This window comes from Podarcis pityusensis (assembly GCF_964106645.2).
Source record: "Podarcis pityusensis genome assembly, chromosome: 5".
NCBI classification, from domain to species: domain Eukaryota; kingdom Metazoa; phylum Chordata; class Lepidosauria; order Squamata; family Lacertidae; genus Podarcis; species Podarcis pityusensis.
Genome location: NC_138032.1, coordinates 3,955,499 through 3,973,355, shown reverse-complemented (window position 1 = coordinate 3,973,355; position 17,857 = coordinate 3,955,499). Strand labels below are relative to the sequence as shown.

Sequence of the window (17,857 nt, the reverse complement as noted above, 5' to 3'; positions counted from 1 at the left end):
AGAATTCTGGATTTTAGCAGCCTACGGGTCTCCTCCTGAATTATGCCTTGGGCAGCAACGTGATCCTTCTTGTCTCATTACTGGACTTGCGGAACTAATATACGGTCAGAAGAAATATGAGCCACTGCAATTTCAAGAATGGAAATTGGGGGGGAAATATAAAGGACCTTTTTAGCCAACCACTGAACAAATAGCAATTAAGCTGGCCCACAGACATGGTGGTATTATCCCACAGTACACAAAAGCAGCATATTCAGCCCCCGGGGAAACCCCAGTGCACTCAATTGGAAGATCATCCCGGTAATTAAGGAACTGCAAGTCTCACTGCCGCTTAGCCTTAAGAGAATAATGGCGGTTATGTTGGGCCCCCAAGTACATATGCGTGGGATATGAAGTGGAAGAGATCACTGGGACAACAATCAGCCAAACAAAATGCGCTTCAACCCAGTTTCGCATTGTAACATGTATGTGAAGGCACAGATTGTAATCCGATTGCAGAATGGGCCACTTGTTAAGCAAAGTAGAAGATTATCCCGTGCAGGCTGCCTGCACACATGGGATGCAGCCCACTGTTTCAAGCCTCCCATTAGACTTATGCAGAAAAGGTTTAGATTAGAGGTCACGGAGGAGTAAATGTATTACTTTAACATTTCCTAGTGATTTTAGGCTTATTAAGAGCCCTTCCTTTCCTACAGTCCAGATGGTAACAGGAGGGGGTCCTTTGCCCCTCAATATGCCCACAGCAGTTAAAAGGCCAAAACCAAAGTGAATTCTACCCCCACCGCCCTTAGTTTTAAAGGAGACACTTAAGGCTGCAAAAAAGAGCCAATATTATATCACTCACTGCCATTAAGTACCCTTCCAAAGGTTGCTAAGTTTACTTTGAACCAGTCAAGGATTTCAGCTTTAAACAAAGCACACACTCTAACGTTTGGAGAGCATTTTAACAGCTCTATTAATTTAAATATATCTCCAGATTAGAAACAGGCATCCGAAAATACATTGGCATGTTCTTCCACATAGCGCTGAATCCATCAAAACCCCAAACTGCCCCTGCGCCAGCTTAGCTGCATCTATTAAAAAGCCAGTCTGAAGAGAAGGTCTTACAAGCATGTCTAGTTCGGAGGATTTGCACAGCTGCAGGAAGCCACAAAATATGTAATGTGTTGTACTTTTTCTTCACAGGTGGCACATGCAGAGCAGTCAAGAGGGAAATCTTATAAAGTTTTCAGAATTGCAACGACGGATGCACTTTTTTGAGTTAAACACAAGGCAACTGGCCTCAGCATTTAACTGCCTATAAACTACAGCCATTTAGCTGCTTCCAACCAGAGGTGTTTGGTTTTCGTTTTTTTAAAGTGAAGTAGCCACTGCAGTGTTACTTTAATAGTGGCATAGAAGGGCACTTGTATACATTCCCTCAAAGACCTGTTTACACTGATTCAGGATTATTGCAGAGTATGACAGAATGAACAACCACGTAACTCTCAAAGTTGGTGTTTGTAATCAAACTGGCCCTATAAAAAGCATGCTCAAAAAGGTTCAAAAAAACACACTGTTATCTCAAGGAGCATGCCGTCCCAAAATGGCTGAGCTCATTCATTCAAGAAGCTCGCTCCATTTTGTGGCATAAAAACTAAACTGGTCTAATTTTGAAAAACCAGAAGGCACAATATAACAGAACAATGGGGATTCAGTTCTGTTTTCTGGGCCTAATTTTTTTGTTACTGTAAAGCTATGCATCTAATGATGTGAAATGAAGAAAATATCTCCCTACTCTTCTCATTATGGGGAAGAGATGCTTCCTTTAGGCTGGCCCACAAAACAACTGGAGACTCTAAAGTGAGAATGCTGGTACAAGGAAATGAGCCTGGATTTCTTAATTGTAACCTTTCAGTTGAAATACCACGGGGCAGATTTAAAACAGCACAATGCTTAAGGACACAGGCTGTACACTGTTCAATCTTATGTTCCAAGAATAAATCCCAAAACTTGTTGAATGTCTTTATTTCTTAGGAAGCCAGAAAAGTCATACTTTACAGATGCTTGACCTTTATTTTTGCCTTCCCTTGGGGCATCAGAAATTGCCATGACAGTATACTGGGAGGGGTAGATTTGTGCTAACAGGCCAAGAGGCCTGGACCCCCCCCCCCCTCTCCTGAGATTAGTGGATGGACTTGGATCCACACTCTGGTTGCTGATGAGACAATATCTGAGGTACACCCACCCAAGGAGGATGCAAATGCAGACTAGCTAAAAGAAAACTCTTAAAAGCAGATCAGAATGGATTTGATATATACAATGAAGTGGCATAAAACTGCCTACAATAAAAGGATAGCAAAGCACCATATAATTATTTTTACATATCCAAGTACCTCTGAAAAAAGCCCTTGCTTGCCCCCCTTGCTTGCAACACCCTAATTTGGATTTAGGGGTGGGGGTGGTAATGGGAGGTGAGGCTATATAGCACTGGAAAACTGTCTGTGTGCAGGCAGAACGGGCTTCTGCTCATATAAATGGGATTTCACCTTCCTCTCCTCCCTCCTGCAGACCCATGCAGCCTCAAAATCTGGAACAGATTTTTGGGCACATGAGGAGGAGGGGGGGGAATGGAGAGAGGAGGAAAGTAAGGCAACGTCCCATTGGATACTTCTCAGATTCTGCACCCAGACTGTTGCACGGACCACCATGGACATAGCACAAGGGAGAGAAAGGCCAATTGAGCAGATATCCATTGAGACTCTATTGCAATCAAAACTAGCACCTTGAACACCCACAAGACCCCAGAGCACAGTGCTTTGAGCCAGGAGCTGAAAGCACAGCATTGGGACTGCTCCAAAATCTCTGAATCTCCAGATCTAAAAGTCAACCAATAATAGCCACTGTGGACGAGAAACAACACAAACAAAAGGGAATTTCACAGGGGCACATACACACAAATTAAAAGGAAGCACCACCTCGTGAGATATTCGCCGTTGTTCAATATATGCCATGAACTGTGAGCTGAGGCTGTCTGACTCCATGCACCTGGATTGCCTCACCTCTTCCTCCTCCTCTTCGGTGACACAACTGTCAATAAAGTCGATCTGATCCAGATCATGTTCCACTTGGCATATACAAAGAGAAGGACCGTAATTAGATAAGCAGCTGGGGGAAGGGGGAGGCGCAGAGAGAGTTAACAGGAGTTCGACTGCAGCAGCTCCATCAGGTCTGACCATATTTATTCAAGAAATCTCTTGCTGCAGAGTGGCTCATACAATCAGCGAGCAAACTATAGATCAAGCTATTATAAAAACTGCTGATTGGGAGGAGATTTCCAACTAATATTAAACAAAGAGCCATTTCATACTTTAGAATGCATTATAGACAAAGAAGAATCCCACCATGCTAGGGTTTTATTGCCCACTAATGTAACCAGAAATGAATAGTTTACAGCAATTCACTTACGTAACACACATTAAATTGAAAAACTCTTTTCCACCTGCACTTTGGCTTACTTGCCAAGAATGATCTATTAGTGGTGAGTAGCAATATTAGTCTCTCAAGACTATAGAACCGTAGAATTGTAGAGTTGGAAGGAATGCAAAGGGTCAGCTAGTCCAACTCCCTACAATGCAGGAAACTCAACTAAAGCATTCACTAGAGATGGCCATCCAACCTTTGCTTAAAAACCTCAAAGGAAGGAGCGTCCACCACCTCTCAAGGGAGTCCGCCCCACTGCTGAAGATGCTCTTACCATCAGAAAGTTCTTCCTGATGTTTAGTTGGAATCTCCTGCATTGTAACTTGAATCCATTGGTTCGGGTCCCAGCTTCCTAGCTTGATTCCTATATCTCCTCTCAGTATCCTCTTTTAGGCTAAATACACCCAACTCCCTCAACCATTCCTCATAAGGTTTGGTTTCCAGACCCTTGATCATCTTGGTTGCCCTCCTCTGCACACCTTCCAGCTTGTCAACACCCTTCTTAAATTGTGGCACCCAGAACTAAACACAGTACTCCAGGTATGGTCTGACCAAGGCAGAATAGAGTGGTAGTATTACTTCCCTTTACCTGCACACTATACTTCTGTAGATGCAGCCTAGAACAGTGTTAGCTTTTTTTTTGCTGCTGCATCACACTGTTGACTCATGTTAAGCTTGTGGTCTACTAAGACCCCTAAATCCTTTTCATATGTACTACTGGCAAACCAGGTGTCCCCCATCTTATATTTGTGCAGTTAGTTTTTCCTGCCAACGTGCAGAACCTCACATTTGTCCCTGTTGAAATTCATTTTGCTAGTTTGGGCCAAGTTCTCCAATCTGTTAAGGTCATCTTGCATCCCAATTCTATCTAATGTTGTTTTTGCAAACACAAGTTGCTTAGACTTCTGATATCCATATCCAAAGAAGTGCTTTAAGTTACGGGTATTTCTGGCTTCTAATCAATATGCAAACTCAGAAACCTCTGAAGCACCTTTGTGAATTGGTAAGTGAGACATGCACATCAACATGCAAAGCAATACTGTTCTGACCAACTTGAATCTGTAAAATGACATGTTAGAACAGCTTTTGGTTTGTTAGATTATTCTGCAAACACCAAAAATGATGCTTGCACTCAAGCCTGAAATTATATTTTATTTTGGCTACCTTCACATATAAAATGTGAAATTAAGAAAGCAGAAGGTTAAGAGGAAGGGATTGTAAAAGGAATAAAATGGGGGGAGGGACTCACACACATTCAGAAGTGTATGAAAGCTACAACAAGAGCATGACGCTCAGAAAGGTCTGCTCTGATTGATCCCTCCACTCATTATGTTAACTGGGGCATTTTTTATTCATCACTGCTTCTGTAAGCCCAATAAGGCTTTGCTATGTTGTTGTTGCAGCAGCAAACCTTATGAAAATACTGCAGAACCCAGCATCCAAAATCCCTCAAGGATTCTTGTTCCCAATGGCCTGTGGACTGAACTATTATCCTTTAGAATAGTGCAGATAAGAAGCAAATTACACAAGGAGCAAGTCAACAGGTTTTTAAATTATTTTTTAAAGGTGATATGCTGGAAGATAAATTCAAAGAGACCCAATTTCCCTCAGTTAAAGGTTACTGTTTCCTGGTCCTCAATTTTTTACAGCCTCTTGTGGTAGTGGAACTAAGTGTTATTTGGATTCTCTTCTCCTAGGAGCTACTGGAAGTCATTCCTTATCAGCATTTGAAGGAGAAACTAAAATAAAGATTACTCCATCATCCTGGCTGCGTAAAAATGCCATTTGGCTCCTCCAGTTAAGCTGCATATAGAGCTTTTTAAGACAAAGGGGTAAAATAAAATAGGTCTGAAAAGATACTTCTTGGGCATAGATGATGCTCCACAAAGCGCACCAGAATCTTGCCATGCAACGTGGGAGCAACCAAATATGTACTGATGGCTTTTTTCTCAAATGAGTGCCATTTACCTCCACCGTTGGTGACAACCATGCTCCCTCGATGTTCCTGGTACTGACTCTCTCTTCTCAGTCTTTGTTCTTTTGTGATTTCTGCCACTCGCAGAGGAAGATCAGAAAATTCATCTGTAGGCTTCATTGAAAAAATACACCGGACAATTAAGAAAACAGAGATTGTGAAATATGTCCACTTTTATCCAGCTTCCAAAAACAGGATCTGCAGCACTCCAATAGAATGTTAGAAAGAGCTCCTCCTTCAAGTCACTCCAGTGATCTGAATCACATGTAGACAAAGTACACTTTTTGTGAGTTTGTATTGTTTTCAATTTAAAGAGTTTTGAAATGAAATGTGGAGCAAAGAGCAGTGCTTGCAAGTCCTTTCCTGCACCACCATTATCAGATTGAAAATAATCTCAGATGTGGAAATGGCACACTGGCCTCAATCCTTGGATGACTGCAGAATAAGCCATTGCAAAATTGCAGCCCTATGCATTTTAGCAATTGAGTCTTCCATGACTGTTCTGCCTGACTTTTTCCTTTTCACATATGCTACAATTATCCACCAAATAGAAACAAAACAAGTATACTTACTTCATTTCCTGACCACCTTTTGTCTCCGCTGTCCACACTATTGAAGCCAGAATCCAGTGCTCCATATGGTCGGCTGGAATATAGTTCTTCATGGCTGTCAAGCAGATAAAATGTTAGTTATTTTATTGCAAAAAGCAAACGAGATTTTTTGGGGGGGGAGAAGATTAGATACCAGACAGTATCGGGGGACATATTCAACCTGTTAGTCATACTGCATTTTTCCATACATAATGCGATCCAGCTAAAGAGGTCTTGTTCTTCCAGACTGAGAAATGTTCCTTTCTGCTAGCCAAATGTTTGGGCTGCTGATCAGTTGCCTTGGCCTGCAAAGCATTCAGCCACTACCAAAACAATTTTCAAGCACTGCAAAAGAGTACAACTTGCCATCTTGGCAAACGTAGCTCCTCTAAAAACCAAGGTCTACCAGCCACTGGTGAACCTTTGCTGCTCCTTTATTGTGGCACATTTTCCCTGTCATCTTTGCCTAAACTTTAGTGTGCAGCCATGTTCTTCAGGCAGAAAACATAAGGGCCATGCCTATGGTCTGCACAGCACTCAGAACACAGGGGACAAAAACATCAAAATAAGAGCAGCCCTTTAAAGGTCACTTTGGGCTTCCCGGAAGACAAGAAAAAATGGGATTTAATTAAAATATATACATTGATACTAATTTGGGGTTAACTCTGGTGCTTCAGCTGAAAGGCTCCATCCAAGAAAAACAACTACATTTCAATGGACATTTCCCCCCCTCAAAAAAAAAATCTGTAACTCTGTAAGTGGTAAACTACAATGCCCAGAATTCTTTGAGGGGAAAATTGTGCTTCAAGGTGCAACATGTACACAGCCCTAGTTTGTGTTGGAGATGGGCTAGAATGCTGTATACCACCATTTTCAATAAATAATAATAATAATAATAATAATAATAATAATAATAATAATTTATTTATACCCCACCCATCTGGCCGTGCTTCCCCAGCCACTCTGGGCGGCTTCCAACAAAGTACTAAAATACAGTAATGCATCAAACATTAAAAGTTTCCCTAAACAGGGCTGCCTTCAGATGTCTTCTAAAAGTCTGGTAGTTGTTGTTCTCTTTGACACTTGGTGGGGGGAGCGTTCCACAGGGTGGGTGCCACTACCGAGAAGGCCCTCTGCCTGGTTCCCTGTAACTTGGCTTCTTGCAGTGAAGGAATCGCCAGAAGGCCCTCGGCACTGGACCTCAGAGTCCGGGCAGAACGATGGGGGTAGAGATGCTCCTTCAGATATACTGGACCGAGGCCGTGTAAGCAGCAGCCACTTATATGGGATACCCTGCAGAAACCCAGTATGAAATGCTTTTAAGGGCATATAAGAGATGGGTGGCACTGTGGTCTAAACCACAGAGCCTAGGCCTTGCCGATCAGAAGGTTGGTGGTTCAAATCAGAGGTTCGAATCCCCGCGACGGGGTGAACTCCCGTTGCTCGGTCCCTGCTCCTGCCAACCCAGCAGTTTGAAAGCACGTCAAAGTGCAAATAGATAAATAGGTACCGCTCCGTAGGAAGGTAAACGGCGTTTCCGTGCGCTGCTCTGGTTCTCCAGAAGCGGCTTAGTCATACTGGCCACATGACCCGGAAGCTGTACGCCGGCTCCCTCAGCCAATAAAGCGAGATGAGCGCCGCAACCCCAGAGTCGTCCGCAACTGGACCTAATGGTCAGGGGTCCCTTTACCTTTAAGAGATGTCATTTACATAGTGAATAGTGGGGGGTTTGCCTAATAAGCCCCATCGGTGGAAACCCTCCACAAGGGCTTCCACCTTCAAAACAGGGCTTTCCCATGTCTCCTCCACCCATGTACCCTTGAAACTGACAGGGAGGGGGGAGCTGTCGAAGAGAACCCCCAGAACAGGGTGCAGAGAGGCAGGAAGATTATGTCTAGCAGGCTGATATGCTTGTGCAGACAGAATGTCAGTAGTAGCGCAATACTGAATTATACCCAAAATGTCTGAACTCAATATGGTTTACAAAAACTGGAACATGGTTATACTCAAAATATTAAATAATGCATTTTTTAAAAGTTAACCATTATTAATTCATAAAATATTTTGAATGTGTTTCAAATCAACCCTAAAGCAAGTTGAGGGAAGTTTTTATGCATTTAATTTATTGCCAGAAACAGGCATGACATCCATGGTACTAGGAACTCAGCAAGAGGATACAGAGCACAGAGTAAGCTATCTCTGCTCTAAATGTACATAGTGACTAGACAGTTCAATACTGCGGCCATCACAGACACAGTATATGGAAACTGTCACAGACAGCAGAGATGTAACAATGAGGCTTGCCTGGCCCACTGCAAATGGGCATTTAACAATGAATCAACTGTGCTACTGGCACTAGATGCCCCAGGGAAATCTGCAGCAAGACAGTAATAATGGGCAAATGGGAAGTTCAGCAAACGGACGGCTCCACCCAGGCATTGCTAATTGCTGATTAGGCTGCGGCTGGTTGTCACTTGCATTGAAAATCAGTTGCTTGGAATGCAACTTGTAATTATTAATTATGTGGCACCATGTGTGCAGAAGTCTCTGCTGTGAGAGAGCTGCAATCTAAGAGGGCAGAGCTCAACAACAGATGTTTACAGGAAGTGTGTTGCAAATATTAGGACTGCTGGCATTAAGTACGTCAAGCCAGACGGCAGCCAATGTGTCAGAAGCGGCAGGTTGCCATTAATACACCTACTGTGGCATGCCTCACTTCTTCTCTGCATGTATATGTAGTGTTAGAGAAGGTAGGCAACCTATGGCCTGGGGGCTGGATGTGGCCCAATTGCCTTCTCAATCCGGCCTGCTGCCTTTGCAAGCTCTGAGAACCGAAGAGCTGCTGCCCGTGCAGTCTGCGGTCCACGCTGCGCCACCAAGCGCAAGGCGAACTCTGCACGTGGCAATGCCGACCTGTTGCATCATGTGCATACAAATGTCAGGCCAGCAGCAAGTGGGGAAGAGCATGAAAAGTTTCCGGGCTAGGAAACTATGCCGTGGGACGGCTGTTGTCATAAATGTATTAAGAGCAGGAAGGTGGTAGAATCACTGGGGTTTTTAAAGTAGAGGTTGGATGACCATCTGTCATGGATGCTTTAGCTGAGATTCCTAATGCATTGCAGGGGGTTGGACTAGATCAGGGGTAGGCAGCCTAAGGCCCGTGGGCCGGATCCGGCCCAATCGCCGTCTCAATCCGGCCCACGGACGGTCCGGGAATCAGCGTGTTTTTGCATGAGTAGAATGTGTGCTTTTATTTAAAATGTATCTCTGGGTTATTGTGGGGCATAGGAATTCGTTCATTATTTTTTTCAAAATATAGTCCGGCCCACCACATGGTCTGAGGGATGGTGGATCGGCCCACAGCTGGAAAAGGTTGCTGACCCCTGTGTTAGAGTATTCCTGATTAATGATGACAACAGAGCGGAGCCTGTGCAACTGTTACTAGTGTGATTATCCATGCAATTGTATGAAGTAGGATGTGGGTACTCTACAACCGCACCATGCAATTGCTGAAGAACACAGAGTTCAACACTTGCATTTTAGAATACAGCAACTTCTGAGCAAAGGTCAGTCTGGGAGCAAGTGGGCACTACCAAGTCTCAAAAGCTGAAATTCTTGAGTGGGTGGACAGATGATGCACTGAACTAGATTTCAAGTAATCATGGGAGGTTATTCCGTGCCCTACATAATCCCTCCCCCTTTCCCAGGACTACCAAAAGAATAAAATATGCAAATATAAGCCGATTTGCTTAAGTGGCATAATATATAGGGCCTTCTTGGTAGTTGTGCCCACCCTGTGGAATGCCCCCCCCATCAAAGGGCAAAGAGACAATCATATGACTTTTTGCAAACATCTGAAGGCAGCCCTGTTTCGGGAACCTTTTAATGTTTGATGTTTTGGTGTGTTCCTTTATATTTTGTTGGAAGCCACCCAGAGTAGCTGGGACAACCCAATCAGATGGGTGGGGTACAAGAAATAAATTAACAACAACAACAGAAAAACTCAACTACACTTTAATTGCCTTTTCAGCACAGGGAATACATTGCTCTTCATATGTAGGCTAGACCATGGGAGTGTTTTAGAGATTTTAATAAACAACTTGCTTAGACCTACTCCAGGTTTTTTTCATTGCTATTCTTTTTACTGCCCCGACATTGGATATCCTAATTGTTTTATGGGCAGCATTATTATTATTATTATTATTAGTCCTAGCTGGGGCAGAGGGCAGCTTGTTCTCAGTCACAGGAAGCCTTGCACTAAAAACCAGAAACAGAGGCTGCCACAAGCACAGCTGCTGTAGGGCTGAGTTTCCTGCATTTTACTGTCTCGGGGCCAAGAAATTCACCTTAGGGGCAGCCAGAATTGTTGTAGCAGCCAGTGCTGCACACTCATCTTGCCACCATCTCCTGCTCCTCCCTTTGATTTATCTGCTGCTGCTCTGCCTGGCCTGACTAGCAAGGCTGCACCAGGCAGGAAGAGGAAGCACTACACAGATGTTGCCAAATACATCTGCCTGTCTCACTCACTCAGCTCTCCTGCCGGGATTGCCCTTTCTAGAGCGTAAGGTCACAGTTTCCATTTCCACGGCACAGGGCATTCTGCTGCCCCTTCTCCCTTTCACTGCTGCACCGTTCAGCAAGGGGTGGATAATTCCCCTGGGAAAACCTACTGGCAATTTTGATGTACAGTGGTACCTCGGGTTAAGTACTTAATTCATTCCGGAAGTCCGTTCTTAACCTGAAACTGTTCTTAATCTGAAGCACCACTTTAGCTAATGGGGCCTCCTGCTGCTGCCGCGCCGCCAGAGCACGACTTCTGTTCTTATCCTGAAGCAAAGTTCTTAACCTGAAGCACTATTTCTGGATTAGTGGAGTCTGTAACCTGAAGCATATGTAACCTGAAGCGTATGTAACCCGAGGTACCACTGTATATTAATATACTCACCCCCCACCCCTTTTCTCTCTCTGTCTCTCTCTCACTCTCTCTCTCTCTCTCTCTCTGTCTGTCTCTCATTCACACACACAGAGGCTTTAACATTAAAAACCGAGCCTCTGAAAAAACAAACGGAATACCCAAAAATGCCCACACTGGCTGTGTAATGAAACGTATTTTTGGATGCAGGGACCAGACTAGAGAAGGAACTCTCTGGCTGGCTGCTCAAGTTCCCCTTTCCACTGAGACCCGGCCACAACCAGACTAGCCTGCTTCTTATTTATGCATTTATGGTTCTCCAACTTGTGTTTCATTGACTTCCGTGCCCTGCCTTAAACTGTCTGTGGTTCAGCGTGCTCACTGCTCTCTCTCCTTCCTCCAGGGCCTTGCTTTATCGACTTGCATTACTCAGTACTGCATGATATAAACACAAGCTGCATTCCTAGTCCCCATCACCTTAATTTAGCAACTCATGATGCGGCTGACCGCTCAGAGATGAATGTTGCCCGGCTAAGCCAAAAGGAGACTCTGCCAAGAGCAACACAGCTTTATCATGGGAAAGGAGATCAACACTTACACCTGTGGTTAGACCAGAGATCTTATACAACCATGCACAGAAGGTTAAACATACAGCACAATGAGATTTCTCTGCCCCCACAACAAAGCCAGCTAACATCTTAATACAGAAAAGTAAAAATTATCCACAAAGATTCTTTTAAGAAACAGTGAATCTGAAATCTGTGCGCACTTACCAAGAACCAAACCCCATTGGCCGCCTGTCGTAATCTGGAAGATCTGGCGCTACTTTGCATGCTTCCATATTCAGATACTTAAATATGTGGACTTTTCCTTTTATGCATATCTTTTTTAAAAAAGGGGGTGGGAAAACCATCATGAATATTTGGAAATGATACACAAACAATTGCTATCTATTGCAACTAATGTATTATATATTAGATTTCTTTATATTAAAAAAAAAAATTAAACACCAAACAAATTGCTAGTCCAAAAGATTGTTTACAAACCACAATTAAGCTGAGTACTCTAGAGGAAAAACAGCGTAACAGTATAATAGATATTGTAGCCAGCCATACTCAGAGTAAACCCTTTGAAGTTTATGCACACAATAACCTCAAGTGCTCATGTGAAAAGATCTGCATTGGCCAGATCATAAGAGCTTTGAAAAGCGGCATAGGAGAGAAAACACAGTGGGTCATTGAGATGATCCGTCAGCATGATGTCAGGTTGTTCTTAAAGAGGGAGCTGTATTGGATCCTTGCCCTGCGCAGACAAATCCCAAAAGGGCTCAATGAGAAAATGGATTTCCTCTCTTTGATGTGAATGCACTCGCAGGAGTTCCCTTTCGTTGTTCTCTGTTTTGTTTCGCCATCTGTTTCCAGATTCTTTATTCTACCTCTTCATGTATGTTCAGGATCTTTTATGCTAGCAAGGGGTTAAAGTTCTCTTTCCATTTCATTTGACTAGGCTTTAACAGTTCATCTGGTGAAAGATGATTTCCCCCTTCCAATTCTGCTCTATTTGGCAGCACATGTCTCCACAGGCAATTGGTTCAAGTGGATATAAAAAGTTTCATTTTGGATCCTTCATGCAACAGGAGTTAATATCCCCCGAGTGAAAGAATTTCTGCTTAAAATGGTCATTTTATCTATGTTGGTTATCATGATAATTCTGAATTCTTACAGAGAACTTTAGGTTACATATTTTTTATCATTGCTATTTTTTATTATTCAGGCTTTTTCTCAGTTTGAAAGGGTGTATTTGGGGGGGATTATCTTTTATTTAGGAATATATTTTTAATCTGGTTGTTAGATTAACATACATGCCATTATATTTTAATGTTTGCGGTAAACATTACCAAAAGAAAATTGTTCATTTTTATTTGGCTACCGTGAGCTTATGATGATACATTCTCTAATAGTCTACATTCATTATTTGTATTTTATTATAATTTTTAGAAAATTCTGTATCTGTTATTCCTTATTCTATTTATGCTGTGTCCTTGAATGAATTTTCCAAAATGCCTATTGCCCTTATAATCAAACTACATTTTTGCACCTCGAGTTCTTCTTCCTATTTATTAGATCGCTCAACAAACCACGAGCAATAAGCCAAGAACAAAGCCTGGCTGTAGCTCGTGGCTTGTTTGAAGAGCAGCAAACCACCGGTGCTGGTTTGCATGTAATAGAAAGCCAGCCCTTGGTTTGTTTCCTACCTGGCATTGCCACAAGAGCCAGGGAAGGGTGAAACTGGGAACGTCTGTGCAATGTACGCCAACATGCTCACTCAATTCACATTAAACCAGATATAAAAATTAATTTTGGTTGAATGTTGCATATGAGCTAGGTCAATGTTGGTTTTAACAACAAGACTTTCCCTCCTTCAGATGACTGCAGCATCAAGCTCTGGCAGGCTTCTCTTGGGGAGGTGTTTTGGGGAAGTTTTTTTTTTTTAATTCTGTTCTTGCAATTAAGAGTTGGGGCAGGATTTGACTGCCTTCACTATGAGAACTAAAATAATCAGCTGTTACCACTGTTGCCCAAGGATTTGAAATGCCGCCCTCAGTGAGTGAGGTAAGGAACTGTAAAGGTCTTCTGGAAATTATGGAAGAACCTTTTAGTACACACACAGCACACACGCTAGGGTGCCGGGGTCTGTGGCTCACAATGTAATGATGTTCCCAGGCCATTTATGGCTCCACACAATAAAACCAACACCTTTAAATACTTCCTGGAAGTTCATGGGCAGGCAGTGCAGCTGTTCTGGCATTGATTTTATAGCCTTCTTGTGACTTGCCTGCCTCCCCCATCCGAAGTTGGGCTAAACCATTCTGCAGTTATGAAGCTGTCTGCTTAGTATTTCTCCTCCAGCAAATGAATACAGTGGTACCTCAGGTTAAGTGCTTAATTCATTCCGGAGGTCCATTCTTAACCTGAAACTGTTCCTAACCTGAAGCACCACTTTAGCTAATGGGGCCTCCTGCTGCTGCCGCGCCGCCGGAGTACAATTTCTGTTCTCATCCTGAAGCAAAGTTCTTAACCCGAGGTACTATTTCTGGGTTAGCGGAGTCTGTAACCTGAAGCGTATGTAACCTAAGGTACCACTGTATATGAACACATGTCATATGAATTATATGTCCTCTCCTATGCAACTTAGTCCTATCTTTCCTAAGATCGCTAACTTTTTTGGCGTAAGCAATCATTTCTGGCCATCATTCTTACACTGAGGGTGCAGTGTGTATATACACATAAGCAGCTGTATTTTTTGTAGTGGTTTGCACACACTATCTACTGCACCATTATTTGCTTGTGCACTGCGCATCAGTCAGCATAGAAACAGCAAAATCTCAAGCAATGCATGCGAATGTCAGCTTCCCAACGCTAAGGTTTAAACAGCATGTGTAATTTGTTTCCAAGAATTTTTCATTTGCCAGAGTGAATTGTATCCTAAGACAAAGAGCACATCAAGGGCGGTCTTCTAGCAATCCTGACGCAAAGCTTGCGTTAAGCTGAAAAGTAAAAGATTTCCTCCCATGGACTTCTTTGCTACTCTTAGAGAAAGTGTATTCTGGTTGAGAATAGTGTTCTAACATTAGATGATACATTACCTGTGCAGGGGGTGACTGCAGTGGGTTGTTATCTAGGGTGATTGTCTGTAAGTGCCTGAGGTTACGGTAACAAACCGGGATTGTTGTGATTTTATTGCAGGAGAAATCTAACCGAATCAAAGGCAACTCGGCAAGCTCTGTAGGAGAAAAGACACACACATGAAAAAACCTGTAGTCAATTAACTACAGAAGAAGATGAGACATTCACGTGTAGCAAACAATTTGATTTTGGAAATAAGAGCGGTTGTAGACAACTTCTCCCCTGCATTTCTCACCTTCAGGTAAATGCACCAGGTGATTTCTTCTGAGGTTCAGGTCCCGTAGAGAATATAAACTGCCGATCTGTGATGGAACTGTCTGTATTTCATTACAGCTTACATCCTAGAAAATCATGAAGAGGAGTGAGCTGTGGTTTAATGATTTTGATGATGTGCACCATGATATAAACACCATTTCTGTAGTTCAAAGCTTTGTCTTGTAAATGAAAAGTCACGAGATTTAAGCCCATTGTACACAAGCAGAATACCTCCTCTTTGGAGAGGATCAATAACTCATGATATACACAGCATCCTTTGAATGTACAATAGTTCAGTACCCAGCCTCTGAGCATCTAAGGTGCTGCTACCAGTTAGAAAAACAAGCCAGGTGACATAATAATAATAATATTTTTTACCCTGCCCATCCGGCTGTGCTTCCCCAGCCACTCTGGGCGGCTTCCAACAAAATATTAAAATACAGCAATGCATCAAACATTAAAAGCTTCCCTAAACAGGGCTGCCTTCCGATGTCATATCCAAATTACAGACGTCAGGAATGCATACATGTGTATTAAAAACAGCAAGAAGGAGGCTACCAAAATATGCTAATCATTTACTAGAGACATACTTCGGAAACAACAGAACGTACAGCCCAGAAATGCAAATCAGGAATATAGAAATAAATGCATAGTCCTGTAATATTAAAACATCAAAGCTAATAAGGAGTTTTGTAAAAATGCATTCCAAAACACCTGCCAATACAAAACTGTGAAAGATTAAATAATAAATGTCACTCAGATAGCTTGGTGAAATGGATGAGGAGAACCAAGCTGAGCTTGAAGCCTGGAAAGATGGAGGCACTGTGGGCAAGGAGCTCCCGTGTCAGTTGCCTACCCTGGGTGGGGCTGCACTCCCCCTGAAGGAGCACGTTCGCAGTTTGGGGTGCTTCTGAATCCAGCTGTGCCATTGGAGGCTCGGGCAGCCTCAGCGGCTAGAAGTGCCTTTGACCAACTCCAGATGGTTTGACAGCTGTGGCCATTCTAGGGCCAGGAAAGCCTGGCTGTAGCAGTTCATGTGTTGGTCCCGTCAAGAATGGATTGCTGCAATGCGCTCTATGTGGGGCTTCCCTCACACAGCGCAGAATGCTGCAACACAACTGCTGACACGAGTGAGGCCTTGTCAGCATGTAACACCAGACCTCAGAGGTCTGCACTGGTTGCCGATTTGCCACCAGGCTAAGTTCAAGGTGTTACTCCTAGTATACAACTTGGAATTGTATACTCCTACTAGTATACTCCTAGTATACAACTAGTATACAACTCCCTTAACAACTTGGAACCAGTTTATCTGTTTATCTACGAGATTGCCTTTCCCTACATGTGCCCACTCGTCCGCTTCCATCGGCATAACTGGCCCTGCTACAGGTGCCACATAATACCCATTTGTAAGAACTCAATCGTTCAGTGTGGCAGCACCTGCACTTTGGAACTCCCTGCCTACTGAGATCAAGCAAGCACCTTCACTGTACTCTTTTCGGTGCCTGCTAAAAACATCATTGTTTAGACAACCTACCCGGATGCTTAGAAAATTGAGTTAATTTTAATCTCTTTCAGTAGTTCAACTTTTAAAGTTGTTTTAAAGTAAGGTTGTGAATTTTTCTCAAATTTATTGTTTTAATATTTTTGTAAACCGCTTTTAGGATTTTTACAATCAAGCGGTGTATAAAAATCACTTGTGGCTCTCAATGTGTCAACATCTCATTGTTTAAACAAATTCAACACTCTTTAGCAGCTCACCATAAAGCTAAACGAAAACCACAAGAATTTGGCACCTATCCCACTCATTTCTAGGAAGGTTGAAGAAAGCATGTCAAGCTTTAAAAACAGAGCACAAAAATAGCATTCACCCTGCTCCGTTTGCAGTCATGACTATCATGTTAAAATGTGTGTTTGGATAACCTTCAAGATGTATCAGGATGTTTATACTGGAATTCTTATCCTGATTACTCAACATATGTTTAGTAGAGTGTGGCAATCCCTGGATATCCCTGATTCACACCTAACAATCAGTTTGGGGGGAAAGCTGATGCTTCCTCGATAAAAGATTGACAATTAAGGATTTAAATAAACTTACAAGCTCCATCAGGTGTCTTAGCTGCCCAATTTCTTCAGGTAGTGAGACGAGCTTATTATTGCTTGCTATCAAAACTTTCAAAGGCAGGCTGCACAAGTGAACTGGCAACGTTGAAAGCTGATTCCGGCTTTTCAACAAGACGAGGAAAAACACACACACAGAAACAAACACAAAAAGGCAAGTAGAACATTAGATGAAATATATAACCAGTTCATGTGCAGCATGAGAAAATCAAAATGCACTGTTATCAGAATATAAGAACAAGGCAGTTTGGGCACATTAATCAACAGCTGGGATCTCCTGCTATATCCACAGGGTCAAATGACTATGAAGAAAAATCATGGCTGTACAGGATCCAATTCTGACAAGCTGAGCTGAATTCTGGGGTTGAAATTAAAAGGAAATACTAGAAGAACTTCCAGTGTATGCACCAAGCTGTGATTCAGAGAATTGCAGAGTCCTGTTTTATATGCATTAAACAGTTTATTGCTTTTCACATTTGCTTGCTATGCCAGAAGACAGAAACACCCACAAGCTGTTTGAAGTCCCATACTTATGGGACCAAGTTGTCGAAACTAGCCTCCCTGAATAAAGAAAACCACCATCACATCACTTGAGACTTATTTCACCATCGGCTCTTCTTCCTTGACAGACCCCTGCTAACCAAGAATCAATCCCAATTCCATACAGCTCAGTTATCACGATAAAAACAGCTATCATACAGTTAAAATGCTTCAGTCTTCTGTCAATGCCATTCAACGAAAGATTAAGAGGAACAAAAGCATTGGAAAAAGCCTAGAGCAATACTTGTTTCCTTTGCTGATTTCCATCTGATGTCCAGACTACCTTATGGCAGAGGTTAGGGAATGGGAAAAGGTAGTT

General features: G+C 42.7%; 1 protein-coding gene across 6 annotated transcripts in view; it reads right to left on the bottom strand.

The window, feature by feature from the left end:
* LRCH3 (leucine rich repeats and calponin homology domain containing 3) overlaps positions 1-17,857 on the bottom strand; it is a 95,754-nt gene that overhangs the window by 41,556 nt on the left and 36,341 nt on the right. For 5 of the 6 annotated variants that reach the window (XM_081007445.1, XM_081007448.1, XM_081007444.1 and 2 more), the window contains exons 3-9: positions 16,976-17,102; positions 14,861-14,966; positions 14,586-14,722; positions 11,713-11,822; positions 6,010-6,103; positions 5,431-5,551; positions 2,958-3,106 (exon numbers count right to left, since the gene is read on the bottom strand). In XM_081007445.1, coding sequence (XP_080863571.1) covers positions 2,958-3,106; positions 5,431-5,551; positions 6,010-6,103; positions 11,713-11,822; positions 14,586-14,722; positions 14,861-14,966; positions 16,976-17,102 — 844 coding nt within the window. The remainder of the gene's footprint in view (positions 1-2,957; positions 3,107-5,430; positions 5,552-6,009; positions 6,104-11,712; positions 11,823-14,585; positions 14,723-14,860; positions 14,967-16,975; positions 17,103-17,857) is intronic. The other variant, XM_081007447.1, reaches the window with a different exon arrangement.